Source organism: Ranitomeya imitator, chromosome 3 (assembly GCF_032444005.1).
Source record: "Ranitomeya imitator isolate aRanImi1 chromosome 3, aRanImi1.pri, whole genome shotgun sequence".
NCBI lineage: Eukaryota > Metazoa > Chordata > Amphibia > Anura > Dendrobatidae > Ranitomeya > Ranitomeya imitator.
In genome coordinates, this window is record NC_091284.1 from 575,424,886 (window position 1) to 575,452,169 (window position 27,284).

Below are 27,284 nucleotides of genomic sequence, written 5' to 3' on the forward strand. Positions count from 1 at the left end.
AGAGTACTTTACATATAAATACTTCTATGTATGTATCTATCTATCTATCTATCTATCTATCTATCTATCTATCTATCTATCTATCTATCTATCTATCCCATATCTATCTATCTATCTATCTATCCGATACCTATCTATCTATCTATCTATCTATCTATCCCATATCTATCTATCTATCTATCTATCTATCTATCTATCTATCTATCTATCTATCTATCTATCTATCCGATACCTATCTATCTATCTATCTATCTATCTATCTATCTATCTATCTATCTATCTATCCTGTATATACAATCCATATATACAACTTCATATAATATTTAAGTGCTGGGGTGGACTAAATGCTGCACCAAATGTTTCCTGAAGGGTGAAAGGTCTGGACTGCAGATAGGACAGTTCATCACCCAAACTCTTCTTCTACAATGCCAGGCTGTTCTGATGGATGTGGTTTAGCAATGCCTGCCCTGAAATAGACATCTGGATAGGACCATATGTTGCTCTAAAACCTACCTATAATGCCCAGCATTGATACTGGCTTCCTTCATGTGTAAGGTGCCCATTATGCACTGCTAACAAGCTGGATGTTCTTCTCTCCCTCTTTGAGTACAAAGGGCATGATGTCTATGGTTTCCATAAAGAGTTTCAAACTTTGATTCATCTGATCACAGAACAGTTTCCGATTTTTGTCCATTCTAAATGAGCTTTGGCCCAGAATAAGAACCGTGGTGTTCCCGCACTGTGTTGATATATGGCTGTTAATTGCATGGCAAACTTTGTTCATAATCAATGATTTTTGGAGTATTCATGAGCCCATGCAGTCACTTGCATAACAAAATGATTTGCACACATGGGTTTTTGCCTGTTTTCATGCAGTGTTCCCTTAGGGCCCAGAGATCACAAGCATCCAATATTGATCGTTAACCTTGTCCCTTGTTCACATGGATTTCTCCAGAATTTCAGAATCTTTTGATGATATTACATACTGTAGATGTTGGGATATTCATGGTCTTTGTAAATTTACATAAATAATTTTTTTTTTAATTATTCCACAATTATTAGAAGCAGTTGTTCACAGATTATTAACACTCTGACCATCTTTACTTCTGAGAGACTCTGCCTCTCTAACATGCTCTTTTTTTTGCACAGTTACGTGAGTTCGTTGAAAACTTGCTCTATAGCTGTTTTTCATTAGTTTCCCTTTCTTTTGAAATCTTTTGTTAATTCTGTTCCAAATTTTCTAAGACGTGTTGCTACCATTAATTTCTTAATAAGTTAATTATTTCAAACAAAATGAAAATCGTCTAACATTCACCTTCTGATCTGTGTTCTATGTTTTAATGTGAATAAAATATTGTTATAAGGGAATTATAAATCATTGCATAATCATTTTCTTCATATTTTACACAGCATCCCAAGTTTTTTTAAATTGTGGTTGTAAATAGTTACTTGGGTTAAAAAAAAGACCTAGGTCCATCAAGTTGAACCTTTCTCCACCAATTAGGCTAGGGTCACATTGCGTTAGGGCAATCCGTTTAGCGCTAGCGGATTGCGCTAACGAAATGTTTTTAAGGGGCCGCATTTCGGGGTCGCGTGAACGTCCCCACTATCGCAGATCCCCGATCTGCGAGAGCGGGGAACGGACCTCGGGCGCGCCGCGGACGCTGCAAGCAGCGTCCGAGGCGCGCTGCAAAAGACCGGCACATCGCTAGCGCGTGCCGAAAAGGACACGTGCTAGCAATGCGCTGGTTACATTGCGGGCTATGGGAGCGCTAGCGGGCGCGTTGAATGGCGTTAATTTCGCCGTGCAACGCTGTCCGTTAGCGCTCACACTAAAACGCAATGTGACCCTAGCCTTATACATTTTGTCATTAAATTAACTATAACCCACAATATTATTTGTACTGAGGAAATCATCCTGTCCTTTTTTAAAAACTGTCCTAGTGTCTGCCATTACTACCTCTTGTGGGTAGTATTCCACAGTCTGCCTGCTCTATCTGTAAAGAGCCCTTTCCTATTTAGCTGCCGGAATTGCCTCTCTTCCACCTGTAATGAGTGCCCCCTGGTTCTTAGTATGGTCTTTGGAAGGAATAAGCCATGTGCCAGTCATTTGTGCCGACCACTCATATATTTATACATATAAATAAGATCTCCTCTGAGGCGTCTTCTTTCTACGCTAAACAAGTCCAACCTTTCATCATATGAGAGGTCTTCCATTTCTTGTAACAATCTAGTTGCCCGCCTTTGAACTAACTCTAACTTCTGAATAGTCTTCCTAAAATGTGGACCCCAAACTGGATCCCATATTCTAGATGTGGCCTCATAAGCGATGTATAGTGTGGTAGCAATACAGTTGGATCATAGGATTTTATCTCTTTGTATACACCCTACAATTTATTTAGCTTTTTGACTCAAAAGCCTGTTAAGGGTTAAATACATAGATAATTTCTAAGCCATTAGTAATGCTGAAGTCTTGAACTGGAAGCATTCCTATGTAACATACCTTTACTGATAGCAGAACCGATTGTGCTAGGACAAGTACTGCTATAGTCCTCTTGAAAAATGGATGCTGTGTTATGTCATACATCCGTGCTCTGAAGCCATCATTATCTAGGAAATGAATGCCAATCACAGAAGATAGGTGAATATATTTTACCAATGTGTTTATTTACTTATTTTACTTATATAGCGACATTAATTCCAAAGCACTTTACAGACATTATCATAACTGTCTATGTTGGGGCTCACAATGGAAAGAAAATGATTATGTTTGATATTAAAATATTGCAATAGTAAAGCCCACACAAAAGAATATAAGAAAGTTATAGTCATGCAAATACATTTTGATTCAAAACATTAGCATGTAATAGCCAAGGGGTCCAAACCTTCTCAACCAAAAAAACTTTATCTATACAAATTGCTGTAAATCTATCGCAAATCATAATTTTATTCATGTAGGCAATAACCACATCTATTTGGAGGGGGAAGGAGGCTGTCTTTACTACATGAGTCAATGTTTAATGAGCATTTGTTACTATAGAAAGTTTATTGACCAAAATTGCAGAGGGTAGGTGAGCGGTTATGCCTAAAATTGTAGAAATTAGTGAACCTGCCCCAGAATCTTTGGGCTATTGGACAGGTCCATCATATGTGGAGGTGTGTGCCACTATCAATACACCCTCAGTAATAAAGATCCAAGACATCTACTAAGCTTGACATTGACTGTATCAGTGTAATACAATATTTTTGACAAGGTTGCTGTCACTGAGAAGTGACAGCTATTTTTGCTCAATAAAGTACAGCAGTGATGCCAGCGCTCGGGTGACAAAGTTGTGTGTAAGTCAGCTCCCATTGAAGCATTGAAGGAAGCTTACCAGCTAGCTGTCAACTATTCATCAAGTTAGCAGAACAAGGCAAAATCCCAAGAGTCGTTGCGTGGAATTTGCAAATAGATTCCATTGTGTTAAGTTCAATTTTATCAGACTTACTCGTAAGAGGTGAAGAAATGAAATATCTGCTGCCCCAGGGGACGGTTTATAAAGGTTATTAAAGTAGGAGATGCACAGCAGCTTACTATGCTTACTATGAAATCATGTAATGAGCATAGACCATTAGAAAGCCACCAAGTGGAAAGGGAAATGTTTTCACCAGGTGGAAACGCTGGGAATAGAAATAATGGTGTCGGTTTGGAGGGGTTACACTGTAAATTATATTTTATATTACTTGATGCAATTGAAGAATTGCGTGAGTAGCACAGAGTGAATTTTTTTTGCTGAAGAAGATTTGAGGCCTCGGTAATAGGGGAAAATAAAGAAGCCTCCATATGGAGCATTATTATTTCGTTTATGCCTTCCCTTCTTTCTAAAGTCATAACTTTTTTATTTTTTGTTCACATAGACGTATGAGGGCTGGTTTTTGCTGGATGAATTGTAATGAGAACATTAATTTTACCACATAATGTACTGGGAAACAGGAAACATTTTCAAGTGCGGATTTCAAGTGCAGTGAAATTCTGACATTGTTTTTTGGGAATTGTTTTTTACGCTGTACATTGTTTGGTAAAAATGACCACATAATATGATTCTGCTTATCAGTATGATTACGATGATACCAAACATGTCAAGTATTTTTTATTATCTTACTATTGAAAAACAATAAGAAGTAAAAAAAAAAAATTGGGGGGTTTGTGTCATCATTTTCCAAAACCAGTAACATTTTCATTTTTCGGGTTGATGGAGCTGTGTGATGTCTTATTTTTTGCAGGTCAAGATGATGTTTTCATTGATACTACTTTGGGATAGATATGATATCTTGATCGCTTGTTATAGCATTTTTTATTGTACTGAAGCAATAAAAAAATGCAATTTGACTTTCCTGATTTTTTTCCGTTTACGTGGTTTACCGATCGGGTTAATTATTTTTATTTTGTGATAGAACTGACTTTTAAGAATGTGGCGATACCACATATTTGTATTTTTTATTTTATTTATTTTTAATAGGGGAAGTGGGGGGTGGGGTGATTTGAACTTCCATGTTTTCATTCTTCTTTAATATTAAAAAATATGGACAAAAGACTGTATTTTTTTTAACTTTTCACTGTATTTATTAGTCCCCTTAGGGAACATGAACCTGAGATCATCTGATCGCTTATAATATATACAGCAATACCACAGAAAAAAATCACAGTCTTTGAAACCCAGCCACAGTTTGGGTTTCAAGGGAGCTCCATAATGAGGTCTTCAACAGACCCCCAGCTGACACAGCAACTCTTTGGTGACCTGTAAACATGTAAATGGTGCGCCGCTGGGAATGACGCACGCGTCTGCATGCTGGTAATGCCGCTGTCAGAGTTTGATAGCATCATTTAACAGGGTAACAATCGTGGGCAGCGTTTTGCTCTACCAGTGGTTTTTAGAGGCAGGACTTGGCTGTATCACACATACTTATATGCCAAGTATGGAGCAAGCTCATCCTGTGAGCCTGCTCCAAATACCAGCTTCCGACTTGTGCTGTACATAGATGGCGGATGGTGGAAAGGGGTTAAGCGATAAATAAAGGTTATATTTTATTGCTATCGGCATCCCTCTTTTTGGATATTACAATTTGGATACGGATAATAAGGTGGACCACATAGCTATGTATGATATTAATATTTGGTTTAGTTTTTGCACTCAGTTGGTCTTTCTTGTAACCAATTACACCAGTCCCTGTCCCACGTTGCATATGTTAGAGGCATAAACTGACTGTAACACACAAAGCAATTACTTGTTGGGTGGACTTACCCCGCGAGTCTGCTCTATACACCTGATACCGACTTGCGGTGTAAATGTATGGCAGATGTTGGTAAGGGATTAAAAGAACCAATTGTAAAAAGGGCCAAGACACACTATCAAACTTTTTTTTTTCCAATATCAGAAATCTAGATTGATAAAGGAAGCTTGGGCCTGATAGTTATGTGGATAACATTAAGAACTGTGTGAACATTGTCAGGGGCTAGTCCTCCTGGAATAAAACAAACCTATTCCCTATTAGTAAGGGTAAAGAGAAATTAACTAAAGGGAACCTGACAGCTTCTATATATTTATTTCCACCAGTATATCTTTTTTAATAAGCCCATTTTGTTTTCTTGATTTCTTTATAAATCAAAAATCAATTTTATAACTAAGGAGGCAGGATGCTAATTAGTGGGCAGCTAGTAGTAAGGGCGTTAATTTCCCCAGACTAATCATCCCAGTAATGATGCATCACAGTAATGTCTATTGTCTGTACAAATCCCCTCTATAATTTGTAAAGCGCTGCGGAATATGTTGGCGCTATATAAATAAAATTATTATTATTATCATAATCCTGTGAGTGTGAGTACCATGATTTGCATGAGTGGCGTTCCTGCCTTCCTGACAATGTGCAGTAAGCTCGGTGTTGGTTGGCACACTACATATACCCAAGGAGACAGTGGTGACACAAAAGTCGGCCAGCTTTGCAAATCTCGCAGCTGGCTGTGTCCTATGTCAATCACTGCCACCCGCTGATGCGCTGGTGAGTACACCCGGCTTACTGAACTTTGTCAGGGGGCCTATACATTTACAAAGAACCAGCGATGACACCGCTCTTGCAAATCATGTTACTCATGCCCATAGGGTGTAATAACATGATTATTGGGATGATAAGGCAGGGAAAAACAATCCCCCATGACTAGTCACGCACTAATTAGTATATCGCCACCATAAAATTGATATCTTTCATGTAAGGCGTGTTAGGAAGGTCACAATGGTAGCGATAAATGGTGGCAATTTGGAGGGTCTGGGGAAGCTTTTAGGTTTCCTTAAAGTTTACTTGCTAGAACAGAAGTTAATATTTTACAATCAAAATTTAGTAATGAAATAGGCCTATAATTATAATTTGAGATCAGGGTACGGTCCTTGACTGATTTTGGAATAGTTGTGATCAGGGCTCAAAGGAAGTCTGGATTTACTTTAAGGCACTTTAATAAGATATGAATTTAACTGAATGTGAGGTGAGACAGGTTGGAACTTTTACCAATATATTTATGTGAAATACATCAGCCTAGCATATAATTATCACATAAATATAGCTAATCTCTGCTGATAATTCCATTAATATTTCATCTTTATCTTTAGTAAAATGGATCTACATTTTCAACCAATTAAGTAACTACTTGTGAACATTAGATCTGCTACCTAGATCATATCATAGGATTTAGGTTTTCACTGAATTTTATACGTTAATATCTAAAAATACAGTGCATGCTAGGCACCACTATAATAAATATCATATAAGCACATTATAGAGAATGCATTAGTCAATATAATCAAATTCAAGTGTTTTTGTTACAGCTTTCTAAAGAATTGTAAGCTGTCTACCAGAATATTGTGGATTTTAATTACCATCAATTACTAGGAGTATTCTGCACATGTTATAAAAATCAGCAACTGCAGTACTTAACCAGCAGTCGTACTTGTGGAGCCATGGGGGGTATCCAATCAATGCATTCTCTTTCACAACTCTCAAACTACTTATTAGCATGCTCTTTGCTTTACTTCAAGCTGACACATATATATTGCCCTAAAGTGTACCCCCAACTACTTCATTCAGATCTTTTCATAAACAAGAGACTAAAATAGGGTAGCATCCAGTTTTGTTCAATGTGAGCTGCAGCCCTATTAGGCAAAAAGTAATATCTAGAAATTGCTAGCACAATAGTAGTAATACCACAAATAAGACATTTATCATTGAGTTTCAATTTTAACTATTTTATATTTTAAATAAGAATAGAGTGCATGTAAAAAAACCATATTTAGATATTTAGATATTCTAGATTGTGAGCCCCATTGGGGACAGCGATGATAATGTGTGCAAATTGTAAAGCGCTGCGGAATATGTTAGCGCTATATAAAAATAAAAGATTAAAATAAAAGATTAGATGCTCCGATACCTGGACGAGGCGGGAGGTGGAGGGGTTGAGCTATCTTCAGTCTGCTTTTAAGATCTTCCCATCTTCTTTGATCAACAGTTAGAAGAGCAGTACCCTGGTGGAGACATACATGATAATTATAAAAGCCAAACATGAAAAGGAAAAGTAGAACACCAAAGAAATTAGTGCTCTTTTATGCGTCGGTGAGGCTACTTTCACACTTGCGTCGGTACGGGTCCGTCGCTATGCGTCGGGCCAATGTACCGACGCACGTTGTGAAATTTGTGCACGACGTGGGCAGCGGATGCAGTTTTTCGACGCATCCGCTGCCCATTCTGAAGACCGGGAAGGTGGGGGCGGAGTTTCGGCCGCGTATGCGTGGTAGAAAATGGCGGACGCGACGGACAAAAAAACGTTACATTGAACGTTTTTTTGCCACGACGGTCCGCCAAAACACGACGGATCCATCGCACGATGGACGCGATGTGTGGCCATCCGTTGTATATGATTTGAAATTAGCTTAGTACGTTTAAAAATTTTAAGACTTCTGTGTCAACTGGCAGCGTATTCCATCTGCTTCCCATGAGAAACAACGATTGAGCACTTTAAATTTTAATATTCTTGTCATTTTCCACCTCACCTGTGGTAGCTAAGATACAAATTTGGCTGCATCTTTCCAATTCCCTGTCTCTCCTGTGCTAACACCTGGTACCTTGCTAGTCTCTGCTCACGTGGCTCCAAGGATGCTCGGTAGACACTACATGAGATCTCAGCAACTGACCTCAGTTGTGTCAACAGGAGCCCCGAAAACAAAGAGAGGAGGAGAAACAGTCGAGTGGTTAGTAAAAAATATGATGAGGCTAGGCAATCTCTAAAGAGGATCTGTCACCAGGTTTTTGCTGTAAAATCTGAAATTAGCATGATGTTGGGGCAGGGAACATATTTCCAACAATGTGTCACTTACTGGACAGCTCCCTGCTGTTTTCATAGAATCCCTGTTTTCTCTGTTGTAGATGTATCAGTAGTCAGAATGATGAGCTGAACCCTTGATTATCAGCTTCTTTTGTACACTGTATATTGTCAGAAAGCTGATAATCATTGGTTGGGGCCGGGTTACACAAATTAGCCTGACTGGCTTGCAAGTCAGATGTAGTTCGGCAGTGTTAATCTCCTGCTGATAAAACACTGATTGTATTAAAACTACAAAACACAGTCTAGTGAGTGACATAGCCCTGAAATCAGGCTCTCTACATTGTGCTGCTCTCAGAATAAATAGCAAAAATCTGATGATAGATTTCCTTAAACCAAAATAATAATGATCAAATTAATCTAGAAAATGGATTTACAAGTTATAGTATTTTATATAGTTACGTATATTTTAATGCACTCACATTATATGGTTGGGATGATAAAATTTACCTTGTTTTCATTGAAGTTGGCAATGACTACACCAACAAAAAGAGTAAGGCCTATCATGCAGCCAAGGAACACAAACACATGAATATATATTCCATGTATCTGCAAAGAGAAAAACATTAGAGTATGTGTAATACAAATGAATAACACTGAATATTAAACAGCATTTCACAGTGTATATACACTCACTGGTCCAACGCGATGAATAATAACATCCCGGACTTCTACCCAGCCTTTTAGAGACAGCACTTCAAACAAAGCCAGCATAGCATTTCCGACATTGTCAAAATTGAAGTTTCGAGGATTTGCCCTGTGAGTAATGAAGTAATTACGAAATGTGAAAAGAAATTAACAGCCAGTATGGAGTTGATAGAATGGTATCTTATTCATGTAGAAAAAAAGCTAAATTTCCTTTTGTGGTGAGTAACTGACTTTCGAGTAGATGCTCAAAAATGATTAGAAGTATTAAACATGGCTCACTTTTTAGGCAATGTATTGATTAAAAGTAACAAAAAAGCTTAAAACAAAAACTGAGCAGCACCTCCTAACAGAATAAATATTGGGAGAATATGTACATGCTACTATGACTGCATAATAGACAAACCAAAGAATACAGCAGCTTCTGTATAAGCTACAATGTGTGCAAGAATGTCATACAAGGAATTTAAACTGCATTACTGCTAACTAGAATATACTTGTACAATTATGGTTTTCAGTACACAAATTGGCCAATTTATTTGTGCACACCATCCACAATAGAGTAATCTATCTGTGTACGACCCTAAACATAGTACTTTTCAAACATGCCTCAGTGGGGCTGTTTATAATTAGTTCTGGATCCTACACCCCCTATTTAAATTATAGACTTTTAGCCTGGAGGAGGCATGTTGGATAAGTATAGACAATGGTCCTAACAGAAAAAAGTTGTCTTTTCTTGGCTGGTGGGCACATAGATATTCGCCAATTTGTGAACTAACTACCTTAGTTTATAAGCATATTGCCATGCCCGCAGGTGGCACACGTGGTTGGTGGACCCACTGTGCCATGGGCCGGGTTTACCTAACAAGGGGTGTAGCTATGCGGCTACCTGGAGTTCCTGATGGTAGAGTCAGGCTTATGTTACAGGTAGCCGCTGGGGACAGCAGCTGCAGTAACGGGGACTGCCTAGGAGTGGTACCTGGTGGCTACCTGGTGTTTACTGGAGTTCCTGATGGTAGAGTCAGGCTTATGTTACAGGTAGCCGCTGGGGGCAGCAGCTGCAGTAACGGGGACTGCCTAGGAGTGGTACCTGGTGGCTACCTGGTGTTTACTGGAGTTCCTGATGGTAGAGTCAGGCTTATGTTACAGGTAGCCGCTGGGGACAGCAGCTGCAGTAACAGGGACTGCCTAGGAGTGGTACCTGGTGGCTACCTGGTGTTTACTGGAGTTCCTGATGGTAGAATCAGGCTTAAGTCGCAGGTAGCTGCCAGGTACCGCTCCTAGGCAGTCCAAATATGGCAGCAGTGACTCAGCGTTGGGTTATCGGTAGGATAAGGTGTTTGTGTAGGTTGGCGAATAGATGTGTCAGTTCTGAAAATGTGAGAAGTCAAATGTGACTTTGTTGTAGTCTCTGCAGCCAAGTCCTGGCTGGAAGAAATTGTCATGTCGGTCTGGGCCAGATGGAAAAGACGGGAAAAGTGAATGATTCCATCAGAAAGTACGTCAGTTGTAAGTTACGATATATATAAGAGGATTAAGATAAACTTAATATTTCACAAGCTATTGATCAGTGTCAAATTAGGTGTCAAATTACACATTAAACTTTTTTATGCTGGGATATTGCAGTGCTCATTATCTGTGTTAAGGGAAACTCGCTATATCTGTAACTGTTTGTCTACAGAGCCTGAGCTAGCAATTCATAATTTCCACTTTTACAAACACCTCAGATTTCAGACAACAGGCTTCCATTGACAGTCTATAGTTTGTACTCATTGTGCCATTAGTTGGTTTTTATGTATATGTTGTATGTGCAGCATACATGTAAGTAAAGAAAAAAGTGTAATGGTTTAAGAAACAACTCTTCTCTTTCTTCATGTTTAAAAAACTAAGAATATTTCCAGGGTACTTACCAAACTCGTGGAACCCAAAATCCTGGCTTCTTTTCTCCTGGTTTTAACTTTAGGTTGAGATTTTTTGACACACTGACATTAATCCTAAATATGCCATGGCACTTTTCCTGGTTAGAAAGATCATATACATTGTAAGTCGTAGTGGGATATATTTTTATTTAAAGCACAACTCCAGCGTTTTTATTTATTTTACCTCAGGAGAGGGATCACTAAATTAACGTCCCTGCCCATAGTCTTTTACTTACCAGCTACCGTCATCTATTATCGGTGCCGCTATGGTCATCTTCTGCAGGTCGTAATGTTCCAGATTGATCCAATGGTCACTTCTCAATGTAAGTCCATGAGAACCAGAAATCGTCTTTCAAAGACTTACAATGAGAGCTTGTAACCGTTCTCTCTCACATCCGGTCAGTCAGAAGATGCGATCACAAGATGGCGGATAGGAATTGGAGCAGCGCCAGGAACAGCTGAAGGCAGCGGCTGGTGAGTATAATACTAAGGGCAGGGACTTACATTAGTGACACCACTCCAGCTCTGAAATAAAAAAATGTTGGAATGGTGCTTTAATATTAATGAGCCGTAAAGTTATATTCCAGGCAATGTTGTAAAATGTTGTACTTTATAGGTGATTATATGCCTAAATGCACATATTGATAAACTCCTTCTTTAGATCACCTGGACTCCTATCTATTTTCATACATGAGTAATTCTGCATACAGTTCTGCACATATTTCCCAATTTCCAGATGTAATGTGACAGCTGTTCTATGAGCTTTTGAATACTTGAGAATATGGCAAATAAGAGATCATTATGTTTTTTGCAGTTATGTAACAATTTTCCTATGTAATGTTGATTACAATACAATTTATTCATTCATGCCTTTCCTAAGCCAGAAATTGCTGCCTTTTTTATTGCACAACACTATACTTAAAAGTTTGTATAGGTTTTTTTTTACGTAACACAAAGCTATGATAATATAGGCATTATATAACTTACTCGGGTTTCAATAGTTGGATCGTTACATTTTGCAAGCTTTCCCGCAAAAAGCTGGACACCAAAACTGGCAAACACTAGCATCAATGTTAGCAGGAGAATGGATACCTGAAAGTACACAAACATACCACTAGGAAATTAGATGGCCTAAATTAGTTTAAAAGGATATGGACACCTTTCGGGATTCATGTATTTTGGGCTAAGAATAATTTTTGTCTTTTTTTCTGAGCTTCTCTTAAAACAGAGATAAAGGAGTTACAACATACTTAGATGGCTACTGGCCGAAGCAGTGTTTAGCTGATAGTTCAGCCAGAAGTCATCCTAGCCATATCTCCAATACACAGGATCTCTCACTGTTGAGCGTTCCTGTGGTCTCTATAAAAGAGCGCTAACACCTAGCAAAACCAGAACACATGAGCTGCGCGCACAGTGAACAAGCCAGTAGAGACATGTTCACAACACTCTGTTGCAAAAAAAATCACAGTGGACAGCAAGTGCTAGTAAAAAGATGGAAAAAACAGGGTATTTGATTGATATGTTTTTTGCAAAAAATGTATATTAAGCCACTCTACCAAACATCAAGGTGTTAGGGCTAGCGGAACGCACCAAATGATAAGACAGATAGAGTATGGTGCGTTCGCAGCCCGGGGTCCACCGTGCAGAGATGGAACCTGCTGCCAAATAATGACGGACTATATGGCGGTACTCATAAGAATACACATGTGGGTTAAACTTCACCCAGCGTGAAGGAAGCGATCCTGTTGCATCACAGGACCGCGGTACCGCACATAGAGCGCGAGCAAGTAGTCAGCGAACTCAACCCCAACTAGGATTGAAGTCCGATTAGACCCTTGCTGGCACAACACCGCAACTGGGTGTGTAAGGAAACTAAATAACAATATTAAGGCACAAGAGTGCATGCGGTGCCGCACTGACGAACGCCACTAACCACCCAGGCTTGGGTAAGGAAAGCACAGAGGAAGTGCACGGCGCCGTACTGGCGGTCACAGCAACTGGACGCTGTAATGTGTGATTCGTGCTGTAGGATAAGTCGGGCGCTAGATAGCAACCATACACCTTCCGCGAACAGACATTCAATAGGGTAGGGGTATCCAAGGACGACTTGCACTCACAACATACACACATTAACAATTGTACACTAGCGCATGGCCGTGCGGTCATGCGCAGTTTATATAGTTGCAGCACAGGAAGTGGCCACAGAAACTTTGCCCTTCCAAGACCTGCCAAGAGGACCAATGGAATGTGCTGCAGAGCCTGAGCACATGACCCTCGATCTCCAACGGGAGATCTTGCCCTGGGCATGCTCAGTGTGTGCAGACAAGGACTTAGTCCCAGAGAAGTCCGCTCGCTGCTGACCAGCACTGGCTTTAATGGCAGAAGCTGAAGAAGCAGCAGTAACTCTCTGTACAGAGTGAGACTGAGCAAGACGCTGGGACCGACGTCCCTGCTGAGCAGACTCCACTGCGGCTGGATAAGAATGGGAGACCGCAGCGGAGATGGCTCGAGATTCCCCCTGTGCAGAAGCGGGAACTCGAGACCTAACATTACCCCCCCTCCTAGGGCCCCCCCTCCTTGGGCCTCACTACGCTCGAAGGCAGCAATGAGCTGTGGGGCCCGAATGTTTTTAGCAGGCTCCCATGAACTGTCCTCTGGGCCATAACCCTTCCAATCCACCAGATAGAACTTTTTGCCGCGTACCACCTTGCACCCCAAAATAGCGTTCACCTCGTAATCGTCCGTAGACGAACCCGATGTCCCGGCAGATGACTCGGAAAACCGGGACATGTATACGGGTTTCAAGAGGGACACATGAAAGGTGTCGGTGATACCCAAGCGTGGAGGAAGAGCCAAACGGTAGACCACAGGATTAACCCGTTCGAGAACCTTGAAGGGACCCAAGTAGCGAGGAGCAAACTTAGTGGACTCAACTCGCAGCCTGATGTTACGGGCGGAGAGCCACACCAAGTCGCCAGGAGCAAAGGTCGGAGCGGGGCGCCGATGAACATCAGCGGAGGACCTCATTCTCTCCTTGGAGGCCCGAATAGCATCCTGCGTGCGGTCCCAAATGTCCCGTGCCTCCACAGCCCAGTCTGCCACCCTGGAGTCAGCAGAAGACACAGGCATGGGCACAGGAACACGCGGATGCTGGCCGTAATTTAGGAGGAATGGAGTCTAAATGGTGGAGTCGGCTACGGCATTGTTAAGTGCAAACTCTGCCCACGGTAGCAAGGATACCCAGTCATCCTGCCTGGCAGAAACAAAATGTCGTAAATATGTGACCAAGGTCTGGTTGGCCCTCTCTACCAACCCATTCGTCTCGGGATGATATGCCGAAGAGAGATTCAACTCAATACTGAGTAGACGACAAAGCTCTCTCCAGAATCGAGACGCAAACTGGGGACCCCGGTCACTAACAATTTTGTCTGGCATACCGTGTAGGCGAAAGATATGTTTGACGAACAAGACAGCCAACGCCCGTGCAGAAGGTAGCCGTGGAAGAGGCACCAAGTGCACCATTTTGGAAAAATGGTCGGTGATCACCCAGATAATGGTGCAGTTACGAGACTTGGGTAAGCCCACCACAAAGTCCATCCCGACCATCTCCCAGGGCCTGTCCGCCACCGGCAGAGGATAAAGCAAACCAGCTGGCCGTTGCCGAGGAGTCTTGTTCTAGGCGCAAGAGACACACGCCCGACCATACTCTGCGACATCACGAGCCATATGCGGCCACCAGTATGCCCTCGCCAGTAACTCAGATGTCCTTTTGGTACCAAAATGTCCACCCACCCTGGACGAGTGTGCCCAAGAGAGAACCTCCGGTCGCAAACTGGATGGAAAAAAAGTCTTGCCCGGGGGCACAGACTCTAGCGAAACCGGAGCCACAGTTCTCAAGCTCTCGGTGGGGACAATAAGCCGAGGCTCCTCCTCCTCCTCCGCAGATGACACAACGGAGCGAGAGAGAGCGTCGGCCCGAATGTTCTTCTCCCCAGAAAGAAAATGGAGGGTGAAATGAAACCGGGAGAAGAATAAGGACCATCTGGCCTGGCGAGAATTCAACCGCTGGGCTGTCTGCAGGTACACCAAATTTTTATGATCTGTGAAGACTTGGAAAGGAAAACGTGCTCCCTCCAAGAGATGTCTCCACTCCGAGAAAGCCAACTTCATGGCTAGCAACTCCCTGTCCCCGATGGAATAATTCCTCTCTGCTGGTGAGAAGGTCTTGGAGAAAAAGAAGCAAGGATGCTTCCGACCTTGAGCATCCTTTTGGAAGAGGACTGCTCCAGCACCAACAGAAGAGGCATCCACCTCCATGATAAATGGCTTATCAACATCGGGGCGATGTAGGATGGGGGCGCTAGCGAAGTGTGACTTTATAGAGTTAAAGGCCTTGGAGACCTCCTCAGACCACAATTTGGGATTCGCCCCCTTCTTGGTGAGGGCAACCAAGGGAGCTACCAAAGTTGAGAAGTGCGGAATGAACTGGCGATAATAATTAATGAACCCCATAAAGCGCTGCACCGCTTTAAGAGAATGGGGTTCCTGCCAGTCCATCACAGCCTGTAGTTTGGCAGGATCCATAGCCAATCCCTGGGCAGAGATGATGTAGCCCAGGAAAGGTAAGGACTCCTGCTCAAACATACACTTCTCCAACTTGGCATAGAGGGAGTTTGCCCGTAGGAGGTCGAAGACTTTGCAAACATCTCTCCGGTGGGAGTCAATATCTGGAGAGTAGATGAGAATATCATCCAGATAGACTACGACCGAGGTGGAAAGCATATCCCGGAAGATATCGTTCACAAAGTCTTGGAAAACGGCTGGGGCATTACAGAGCCCGAAGGGCATCACCAGATATTCATAGTGCCCATCCCTGGTGTTAAAAGCAGTCTTCCATTCGTCCCCCTCACGGATGCGAATCAGGTTGTAAGCACCCCGCAGATCTAGTTTAGTAAATACCCTTGCTCCCCGAAGCCTATCGAAGAGCTCAGATATCAAGGGCAAAGGATACTTATTTTTAACGGTGATGGCATTAAGACCCCTGTAGTCTATGCATGGACACAATTCCCCATTCTTCTTCTACACGAAGAAGAACCCTGCCCCAGCAGGTGACACTGACTTCCTAATGAATCCTCTTGCCAGATTTTCCTGGATGTACTGACATTGCCTCCGTCTCTGGGAGAGATAGCGGATAGACTCGACCCCGGGGAGGCTCAGCACCAGGCAAGAGATCAATAGGACAGTCATAGGGGCGATGGGGCGGAAGGATCTCCGCCGCCTTTTTGGAGAACACGTCTGCATAAGACCAATACTGCTTAGGGAGAGAGGAAAGATCTGCGGGTACCTCTGTAGTAGCAACCTGAACGCACTCCCTCTGACACCTACCCCCACAAGATTCGCCCCATCCCAGGATTCTGCCAGAGGACAACTCGATATGAGGAGAGTGGTACCGTAGCCAAGGTATTCCCAACAGGACCTCATCAATTCCCTCAGGAATGACGAGCAGAGATATAATCTCCTGATGAGATGGCGACATAGACAGAGTAAAAGGGATGGTCTGGTGTGTTATCTGTGAGGGCAGTGTCGACCCATTCACCACTCGTACCGTTACTGGTTGAGCTAGCATAACCAGGGGTATTGCGTGACGTTGGGCGAAGGCAGAAGACATAAAATTGCCCTCCGCCCCAGAATCCACGCAGAGCTCTACCGAGTGGGAGAATGAGCCTATAGTAATTGTCCCCTTAAAGGACAATTTAGAGGCAAACGTCGCCGTGTCTAGTGTACCTCCACCTACTACCACTAGACGCTGACGTTTCCTCGACCGCTGAGAACATCTGGTGGCTAGATGTCCTGACTGCTGGCAAACATGACAGACCTTGAGTGCAGAAGCGGTCCGAGACTTAGATCCCGCTTGTGACACTTCCCTGGCCTCATGTGACTCAGGAACCAGGACCGGAGATTCCAGGGGTTTGGCGAAGGTAGGAGCCAGCCGAAACCTCTGCCTACACTGGGCTCGCTCTAACCTCCGCTCGTTAAAACGGAGGTCAATTCGAGTGGAGACAGTTATTAACTCCTCCAGTGTGGCAGGAACCTCCCTAGTGGCCAGAGCGTCCTTATCGTGGTCAGCCAGGCCCCTCCAAAATATGGGGATAAGAGCTTTATCCGACCAATCCAGCTCAGAAGCTAAAGTGCGGAATTGGACGGCAAAATGACTGACCAAGGACTCACCCTGAGTTAATGCCAGCAGTTGGAGCGCAGTATCATGGGTAACTTGAGGTCCTAAAAAGACCTGTTTCAGAGTGCTCAGAAACAGCGGAGCACTCTGCACCACATGATCACCACGCTCCCACAGCGGCGTAGCCCATTCCAACGCCCTGTCCGACAAGAGAGACACTATAAATCCCACCTTAGCCCGCTCTGTGGGAAAACGTGCAGCCAGGAGCTCGAGGTGAATAGAGCACTGACTCACAAATCCCCTACAAAATTTGCTATCACCAGAAAATTTTTCTGGCAGCGGGAGGCGAGAAAATGTCGGAGCAGGGGTGGCAATGGACAGGGTTGCTGCAGCCACGCTAGCAGCCTGTACAGCAACTGCGGTAACATCCACAGCTGAGGTTGCACTCTCAAGAGCCGCCAACCAACCCTCCAGCTGCTGGATATACCGCAAGGATTGCTGTTTGTCCGTCATTACTAGCCAGACCCTGGCGCTAGTGTAATGTTAGGGCTAGCGGAATGCACCAAATGATAAGACAGATAGAGTATGGTGCGTTCGCAGCCCGGGGTCCACCGTGCAGAGATGGAACCTGCTGCCAAGTAATGACGGACTATATGGCGGTACTCATACGAATACACACGTGGGTTAAACTTCACCCAGCGTGAAGGAAGCGATCCTGTTGCGTCACAGGACCGCGGTACCGCACATAGAGCGCGAGCAAGTAGTCAGCGAACTCAACCCCAACTAGGATTGAAGTCCGATTAGACCTTTGCTGGCACAACACCGCAACTGGGTGTGTAAGGAAACTAAATAACAATATTAAGGCACAAGAGTGCATGCGGTGCCGCACTGACGAACGCCACTAACCACCCAGGCTTGGGTAAGGAAAGCACAGAGGAAGTGCACGGCGCCGTACTGGCGGTCACAGCAACTGGACGCTGTAATGTGTGATTCGTGCTGTAGGATAAGTCGGGCGCTAGATAGCAACCATACACCTTCCGCGAACAGACATTCAATAGGGTAGGGGTATCCAAGGACGACTTGCACTCACAACATACACACATTAACAATTGTACACTAGCGCATGGCCGTGCGGTCATGCGCAGTTTATATAGTTGCAGCACAGGAAGTGGCCACAGAAACTTTGCCCTTCCAAGACCTGCCAAGAGGACCAATGGAATGTGCTGCAGAGCCTGAGCACATGACCCTCGATCTCCAACGGGAGATCTTGCCCTGGGCATGCTCAGTGTGTGCAGACAAGGACTTAGTCCCAGAGAAGTCCGCTCGCTGCTGACCAGCACTGGCTTTAATGGCTGAAGCTGAAGAAGCAGCAGTAACTCTCTGTACAGAGTGAGACTGAGCAAGACGCTGGGTCTGACGTCCCTGCTGAGCAGACTTCACTGCGGCTGGATAAGAATGGGAGACCGCAGCGGAGATGGCTCGAGATTCCCCCTGTGCAGAAGCGGGAACTCGAGACCTAACACAAGGTATACCCATATCAGAGCAGTCCTAACTGAGTGTTTTTGGTTTTACTGTGCTTTTTTGTGTTTTCAAGTCTCTTGGTGGTGTGAACATGTCTCTACTGGCTTGTTCATTGTGCACGCAGCTCATGTGTTCTGGTTTTACATAATTGTTTTCTTGATTCCACAAGACTGGGGAGGCCTCCACCCCTCTTTTTTTGAGCTGTGCACACAGGAGCCGTTCTGTCCAGCGGGTCCACATCGACATTCCTTTTCTGAATCCTGCTCATACAGGTATTGTACATATGACCAGGTTTTAAATACATCAGATAGGGATTACATACATTAGTTAGGACTGCTCTGATATGGATATACTTTTGGTAGAGCGGCTTAATATACTTTTTTTGCAAAAAACGTATCAACCAAATACCCTGTTTTTTCCATCTTTTTACTAGCACTTGCTGTCCCCAGTGTGTTTTTTTTTGCAACAGAGTGTTTTTGGTTTTATTGTGCTTTTTTGTGTTTTCATAACACCTGGCAGTAGCTTATTTCAGGGAGAACAAAAGGATCAACAGTCGGATAAGTTCAATGTTAAACTCCCCCACAATCATCTATCTGGGGCTCCCATTAACCTTGGACTGTCAGCTGAACCTGTTGACATCAGCAGGATCGGCCACATCTAATGTGTTTCGGGGGGTTTACTTTCCCACCAGAACAAGTTCACTGACAGATTACCAGATTACCAGATAAATGATTCTAGACAGAGGCTATAACAAACAAACACTGGTAAATATTTTTAGCATTTAGGGAAAAATACATCCTTAAAAGGGTTGTCCAATATTAAGAAAATCAATTGTTAACTGTTATATTCCCCTGCACCTGGTATCCTGGGGCTCACATGACATTCTTATGCCCTACAACCATCAGCGACTGCTTCTCTCTTCCTTCTGATGTAAATGACATTTGGATGAAGTCTGTGAACAGCAGCAGCTCTCACTTTTTCTGGGCGTCAGTTTCACCCGAAGGAAGTGATAGTGAAGCAACCACAAACTGGTTACGGCCAGCTGCAGAATACCGTTTACCGTAAAATCCATCAGAAAGATTGACCCATTAAGTCTCCAAACACTTTCTCTGCACCCCTGAATTAACTGGCTATTGTCACAATTCCTACTATCAGTATGTCTGGATGCAGTGAATGACAGTTCTGCCGTCCAATCGAGGACTGAGCTGTCGTATGGTGATTGATAACTCAGCTGTCCAATCGGATGCTGCCGCATGCTGAGCTCTCAGTGTCTTGAGTGACAATTTGGCCATCCAATCCGGACCAGAGTGTGCCGGGGCTTCATCTATGTGTCTCCTGTTATGAGTAATTACCTGGCTCTCAGCCTTAGATTGCTGCCAATTGTAGCTTTGATCAAGAGGTGTGTGTTTACTCTATGCTCCTAGTCTTGTATTCTGATCTTTGCTGCTCGACCTTGGATTTGCCTTGACCATCTGTTTTCCTAGCCTTTTTGTCGTGATCTGCTGCCTTCTTGGAATTCTGACCTTGGACTATTACCTGACTACGCCTTTGTCTCACCCCTCTCCTTATGACGTTTTCTCATGGCTTTTGACCTTGGACCTCTTGACTACCCAGCCTCACAGCTTGCCATGATTAGTGACTAGCATCACTCCACTAACTATGTACTGTGGCACATAGAGACTTCTGAAAGCAAACAACGCAAATCCCTATGACAAGAATGCTTTTTAGCCATAAGTGGATACATCTGAAAGGAACTTGAGCATGTTTTTCTACACACAGAAGTAGTAGTCTTGGGTGCTTGCCACTCAATGAAAATGTACCTATTTTGTAGTAGTCTGATGTACCATCCATGAGAATCTAATGTAAAAAACAAACGCAAGTATAAACATGCTGACTGGCTCCTTTTAAGTAAAAAAAAATTTGCCTACCCCAAAGATGTACATATTTTTAAAGCACCATTCGAGCATTTTTTTCTATTGCAGCACTCGAGTGGTGCTACTAATGTAAGTTTGCTGATCCTAGTCTTATATTTACCAGCTTCCGGTAACTGCTCTGGTGCCACTCCGCCATCTTGTGACCCCAAGTTATGGTCACAAGCTCTCAATGCAAGTCTATGAGAGCCAGAACAAGGCTCTCATAGACTTACATTAAAAAGTGACCTCCGGTTCACTCTAGCAAGCACAAGAGTGAACCGACAGGTGACAAATTTCTGGAGACAGTAGCGGCAATGGGAACAGTTGAAGATGGCAGCTGGTAAGTATAAGACCGGGAACAGGAAACTTAGATTAGTTGCAGCACTACAGCGCTGCAATAAAAAAAAAAACACTGGAGTGGTGCTTTAAGGGAAAGCAAAATTAGTTTCACCTGTTTTGTCAGGCTTAAAGAGAAACCGCTCTGCCCGATGGCTTCTAAGGAAGCAAAAAATCAAATATTCCTGGCAGAGATTATACAGCCAGTGCCTGACAAATATTGTCTGTGGATCAGGCTACATGTATCCACTGTCAGGTTCACTTCAACATTTATGACTTTTTGTAAGGATAAACTATAAATCATGTTTTTGTGGGGGGTCTGACACTTGGCACATTTAAGGGCCCACTGTGCTGAATGTGTAAATCTCAGAGAAACCCATTAAAACGTAATAGACTGTAGTCTATCTGGTCTGCCATTTCATGGCTGTGCTTCCACTGAGAGAATCAATATTGTACCAGACAGACAATTTTCTTGTGCAAGTCTTCTTGTGGATATGATATTATATAGGGGGTATAGGAGAAAAAGAGAAAGGTTACATATGCTGCTGTTATGTACAGAAGAGACAATCACAGGGTAATTGATCATGTGGCAGGCACAACGCGATAAAAAACCAAGACATCTTGTTCTATGTTGCTGTATAATTTGACCAAAAAAATCAGCAGAAATGGCAAATTTTAGAATTGCAGTATTTCAATGTACGTAAAGCAAGTCTAGCTGTGCACAAGCTTTAACACAGTATATTTATACCCCTATTTTCTGAATAAAACTAGATGTCTATATATGCTTTGTACATACCAGAAATATTTCTTTAAACCCGCTGAAAAGTTCACGTACTACTTTCCTCATTTGAGGAACAAGCTTGAATATGCGGAGAGGTCTCAAGCAACGCAATACCATTAAAAGCTGAGTCCCAGATTTAGCTGGAACGTTGTATGGCATCCAGCACAGGAAGATCAGGCTAACCTGAAAATCACATAATGATATATTATTGCTCCTATACTCTAATATTGCATCAGAGAATAATAGTACGATAGAGGCATTTCAAATAAGTATTTTGACAACTATTGTTAAGATAGCCACTATGTCAGTGAAAGTCTACAAAATCAGAGACCTTGTGCCCAATTCATTATTTGCAGGGTTCTTTAGTTCCTATATTTGTTTTGTCTTTTTAATTCATTAACATTTGTCTCAGATTCTTCAAAATGGTGTACATTCTTAGTGTGTGTATATGTATATATATGTATAAATTAATCTTTACTTTCTATTTTACCTTTTTGTGCTGCTTTATCATAGAAAAAAGGTCGCTAAAATGTAATAAAACTTATGCAGAAATTTCAGGCATATATAAAACCATTCCTGGGAAAGGGTGTGAGGACTGAAGAAAATTTGTGCAAAAATGTATGGCTTTTTAAAAAGTTGCAATTGATAAATAGTCATATTTTATAAATTAAAATAAAATATAGTAAAATAGACTTCAAAAAGTTGCAAATTAAAAAAAGAATTTGGTGTAAACAAAAAAAAAGCAAAAATATGTCCAATGTCCAGTTATTAGGAGACAGTCTAGTGAAAATGTTGGGGGGGTTTTCTATTTCTAATTTATCTATATTTTTATCTCGTTACATCATTGGGAAGTATCTATGTTGATTATTTTTACCATCACTTTTGCACAGGCTGCGTTGCAAGGGTAATCATCTCTTGCTGCATGAGGTGCGGTTTTTCAGCCCTGGTTAATATGGTGGTTAGCCTGATGGGCATCCATTATTTAGTGGTTGTGTGTGTTTGACACTATCACATATTTAGGGCCTTTCAGGGCAGAAAAGGACAGCTGCCGAGGAGTGGGGGTGCCATTTGTGTTAATTTATAGGGTGCCAACCTCCGCTGGTGGGAAGGCAAAAGTTGAGGCATTATATCTATAGGGTCGAACTAGATTGCACTCCTTTATGTGCGATGTGTGTCTTTTCCATTTTTGCTGTAAGTCCTTTTAATCTTATTAAATAAAAGTTAATTTTACTTCATTTTGGGTTTTTCATGTGAGCGAGGGAGCACCAGATTCTAGAATGTTCACAGTCCCAGCTGCAGGGTCAATTTTCTAGTACCATGGGTGAGTCTCAAATATCTCCACTATCAACGGTAGTTATGACTTCTGTACTTTCTGACATGCAGTCTCTCCATGACCTGGGACCATGACCTGACTATGCCTTTATCAAAAAAAAGTAGTAAAGCCGCACCCTATAGTTACAAAGTCTCTATGGACACAAGGGTGCACGTCCTCACCAGGGGGTCCATCCCAGTACACGGATCCAGATTCAAATGAAGAGAAGGACAGCACCACAGCAAAATGTGAAAAAAACAGCTCACATGTTTATTCTGCCTCCTGCGGCAACGTTTCGGTCCGAGGATTGAGTGCTTGATAAAGGTCCTCAGACCGAAACGTTGCCGCAGGAGGCAGAATAAACATGTGAGCTGTTTTTTCACATTTTGCTGTGGTGCTGTCCTTCTCTTCATTTGAATCTGACTATGCCTTTGTCGTTTCCCCATTAGTTTACTACATGCTCTTTTGGTATCTGACCCCGGAACGTTTGACTACCCTGCCTTACGGCTTGTCTGCGAGTAGTGACTAGAGTCACAACTTCAATAAGAAAGAGTGTAAGGCTACGTTCACATTGGCGTTCCGCCAATGTGCGTCGCTGTTGCGCCGGCGACGCAGCGGCGACGCAGCGGCGACGCGCCCCTATGTTTAACATAGGGGACGCGTGCGTTGTTTTGGTGGCGTTTTTGCCACGTGCGTCGTTTCCGACGCTAGCGTCGGACGCAAGAAAACGCTACATTGTAGCATTTTCTGTGCGTCCGATTTTCGTCAAAAACGACGCACGCGTCGCAAAACGCGCGCGTTTTTGCACGCGTTTCGCGCGTTTTTACGTGCGTCGCGCGTTGCGTCGCCGACGCAGGGCGGCGCAACGCTAGTGTGAACCTAGCCTAACAAAAATTTAATTGCCAGAATAGTAAGGATCAGATAACGATCGTGACCAATATATGAAAGTTAGGGATATCTAGAGGCGAAGAAGCGGGGAAAGGAGCAGAGGTGAAAATTCACAATATTTTATTAGCTTAGATCCCATTCCCAAGTTAATTATTAGATTATTAAACACATTTGAAAAAGGGAAAACTTGTTCACTCACAAGATAAATAAATATGTCCATCACACCTCCAAAATCCCTTATAACAGCTGTGGGAGTGAAGAACAAGCCATCTGCCATAATCTTCAGGTTCAGTTCAATGCTCATGAATATCACAAAAACATATTCTGCAATCTGCAACATAGACAGAAAAGGATCAGCAGGCTGGTCAACAGCAAATTCATCCAGAGCATATCTGAGAGATGCCTGTAAAATTATACCTGTAAAGTTGGCGTGTGCATTACCCGTCTAAATGGGGACTCGAACATCATGGAGATACATGAACATATTGTGACCACTATCATAACCCAGTCCAGGTAAGTCACCAGTCCCAGTAAGTCACTGACAGAAAACAGAAGAAGTTTAGTTTAATTCTTATAATAACAAACTATTAAATGATATTTCCCCGATACAGTACATTGTAATCCCCATAAAGCTACTGAATGCATCTATAGACATGCACATACGAGAGGCACAATGTATACATGATGTTCCAGAACAATAACAAAATGATTCTTTTTACAAATCAAAATCATTGTGCGGTGTGCTACAATTTACTGCAACCATGGAAACTATCCGTTAATCTACGGCTTCAAGGTTACGAAAATCAGGTATTTATTGTCTGTCTGCAAGAATAGGAACAAATGCTTGTCTAGATAATTTCAAACAGAATATCTTAGAGAAATATTAGGCATTTTATCAGCATGCTTAATGTTTGATGGTTATTTCAAGAATCCTAAATATTATTAAGGAATCTTCCATATGAAAATACTTTATACCAAGAAATTATTGTTTATGGAAACACTAAACACAACCGATGGATAATCAGGAAGAAATAAAGTTTCAAAGGGAAACTGTTCTTTCTCAAAATAAAAAGGGCTCAATTGAAGTTTTTCACCTTTGCTTTCTATTAACCCCTTTACCCCCAAGGGTGGTTTGCACGTTAATGAACGGGCCAATTTTTACAATTCTGACCACTGTCCCTTTATGAGGTTATAACTCTGGAACGCTTCAACGGATCCCAGTGATTCTGACACTGTTTTCTCGTGACATATTGTACTTCATGATAGTGGTAAAATTTCTTTGATATTACCTGCGTTTATATGTGAAAAAAAACGGAAATTTGGCAAAAATTTTGAAAATTTCGCAATTTTCCAACTTTGAATTTTTATGCAATTAAATCACAGAGATATGTCACACAAAATACTTAATATGTAACATTTCCCACATGTCTACTTTACATCAGCACAATTTTGGAACCAAAATTTTTTTTTGTTAGGGAGTTATAAGGGTTAAAAGTTGACCAGCAATTTCTCATTTTTACAACACCATTTTTTTTTAGGGACCACATCTCATTTGAAGTCATTTTGAGGGGTCTATATGATAGAAAATACCCAAGTGTGACACTATTCTAAAAACTGCACCCCTCAAGGTGCTCAAAACCACATTCAAGAAGTTTATTAACCCTTCAGGTGTTTCACAGGAATTTTTGGAATGTTTACATAAAAATGAACATTTAACTTTTTTTCACAAAAAATTTACTTCAGCTCCAATTTGTTTTATTTTACCAAGGGTAACAGGAGAAAATGGACCCCAAAAGTGGTTGTACAATTTGTCCTGAGCTGCCGATACCCCATATGTGGGGGTAAGCCACTGTTTGGGCGCATGACAGAGCTCGGAAGCGAAGGAGCGCCATTTGACTTTTCAATGCAAAATTGACTGGAATTGAGATGGGACGCCATGTTGCGTTTGGAGAGCCACTGATGTGCCTAAACATTGAAACCCCCCACAAGTGACAACATTTTGGAAAGTAGACCCCTAAGGAACTTATCTAGAGGTGTGGTGAGCACTTTGACCCACCAAGTGCTTCACAGAAGTTTATAATGCAGAACCGTAAAAATAAAAAATCATATTTTTTCACAAAAATTATCTTTTCGCCCCCAATTATTTATTTTCCCAAGGGTAAGAGAAGAAATTGGACCACAAAAGTTGTTGTACAATTTGTCCAGAGTACGGTGATACACCATATGTGGGGGTAAACCACTGTTTGGGCACATGGGAGAGCTCGGAAGGGAAGGAGCGTCGTTTGACTTTTCAATGCAAAACTGACCAGAATTGAGATGGGACGCCATGTTGTGTTTGGAAAGCCACTGATGTGCCTAAACATTGAAACCCCCCACAAGTGACACCATTTTGGAAAGTTGACCCCCTAAGGAACTTATCTAGAGGTGTGGTGAGAACTTTGACCCACCAAGTGCTTCACAGAAGTTTATAATGCAGAACCATAAAAATAAAAAAATCATATTTTTTCACAAAAATTATCTTTTCGCCCCCAATTTTTTATTTTCCCAAGGGTAAGAGAAGAAATTGGACCCCGAAAGTTGTACAGTTTGTCCTGAGTACGCTGATACCCCATATATGGGGGTAAACCACTGTTTGCGCTCATGGGAGAGCTCGGAAGGGAAAGACCGCCGTTTGACTTTTCAATGCAAAATTGACAGGAATTGAGATGGGACGCTATGTTGCATTTGGAGAGCCACTGATGTGCCTAAACATTGAAACCCCCCACAAATGACACCATTTTGGAAAGTAGGCCCCCTAAGGAACTTATCTAGAAGTGTGGTGAGCACTTTGACCCACCAAGGGCTTCACAGAAGTTTATAATGCAGAGCCGTAAAAATAAAACAAACATTTTATCCCACAAAAATTATTTTTTAGCCCCCAGTTTTGTATTTTCCCGAGGGTAACAGGAGAAATTGGACCCCAAAAGTTGTTGTCTAATTTGTTCTGAGTATGCTGATACCCCATATATGGGAAGGAACCACCGTTTGGGCACATGGGACGGCTCGGAAGGGAAGGAGCGCCATTTGGAATGCAGACTTAGATGGAATGGTCTGCAGGCTGTTATGATAGGCAATTCAGTAACACAATGTACATAGCGATCAGAGCACATACAGTGATCTGACAATAACCCAAAATAATAGAACGAGCTCTGAGACGTGGGAACTCTGTAGACCGCAATTCCTGATCCTCTCCAAACACAACTAGAGGCAGCCGTGGATTGCGCCTAACGCTCCCTATGCAACTCGGCACAGCCTGAGAAACTAACTAGCCTGAAGATAGAAAAATAAGCCTACCTTGCCTCAGAGAAATACCCCAAAGGAAAAGGCAGCCCCCCACATATAATGACTGTGAGT

The 27,284-nt window shown here is 42.4% G+C and overlaps 1 protein-coding gene across 2 annotated transcripts in view; it reads right to left on the reverse strand.

Annotated features, from left to right (window-relative positions):
• Positions 1-27,284, reverse strand: part of NALCN (sodium leak channel, non-selective) — a 1,007,092-nt gene that overhangs the window by 59,109 nt on the left and 920,699 nt on the right. For both annotated transcript variants that reach the window (XM_069757980.1, XM_069757979.1), the window contains exons 24-32: positions 24,309-24,429; positions 24,091-24,222; positions 21,707-21,874; positions 11,953-12,057; positions 10,957-11,063; positions 9,038-9,158; positions 8,852-8,950; positions 7,454-7,547; positions 2,504-2,610 (exon numbers count right to left, since the gene is read on the reverse strand). In XM_069757980.1, coding sequence (XP_069614081.1) covers positions 2,504-2,610; positions 7,454-7,547; positions 8,852-8,950; positions 9,038-9,158; positions 10,957-11,063; positions 11,953-12,057; positions 21,707-21,874; positions 24,091-24,222; positions 24,309-24,429 — 1,054 coding nt within the window. The remainder of the gene's footprint in view (positions 1-2,503; positions 2,611-7,453; positions 7,548-8,851; positions 8,951-9,037; positions 9,159-10,956; positions 11,064-11,952; positions 12,058-21,706; positions 21,875-24,090; positions 24,223-24,308; positions 24,430-27,284) is intronic.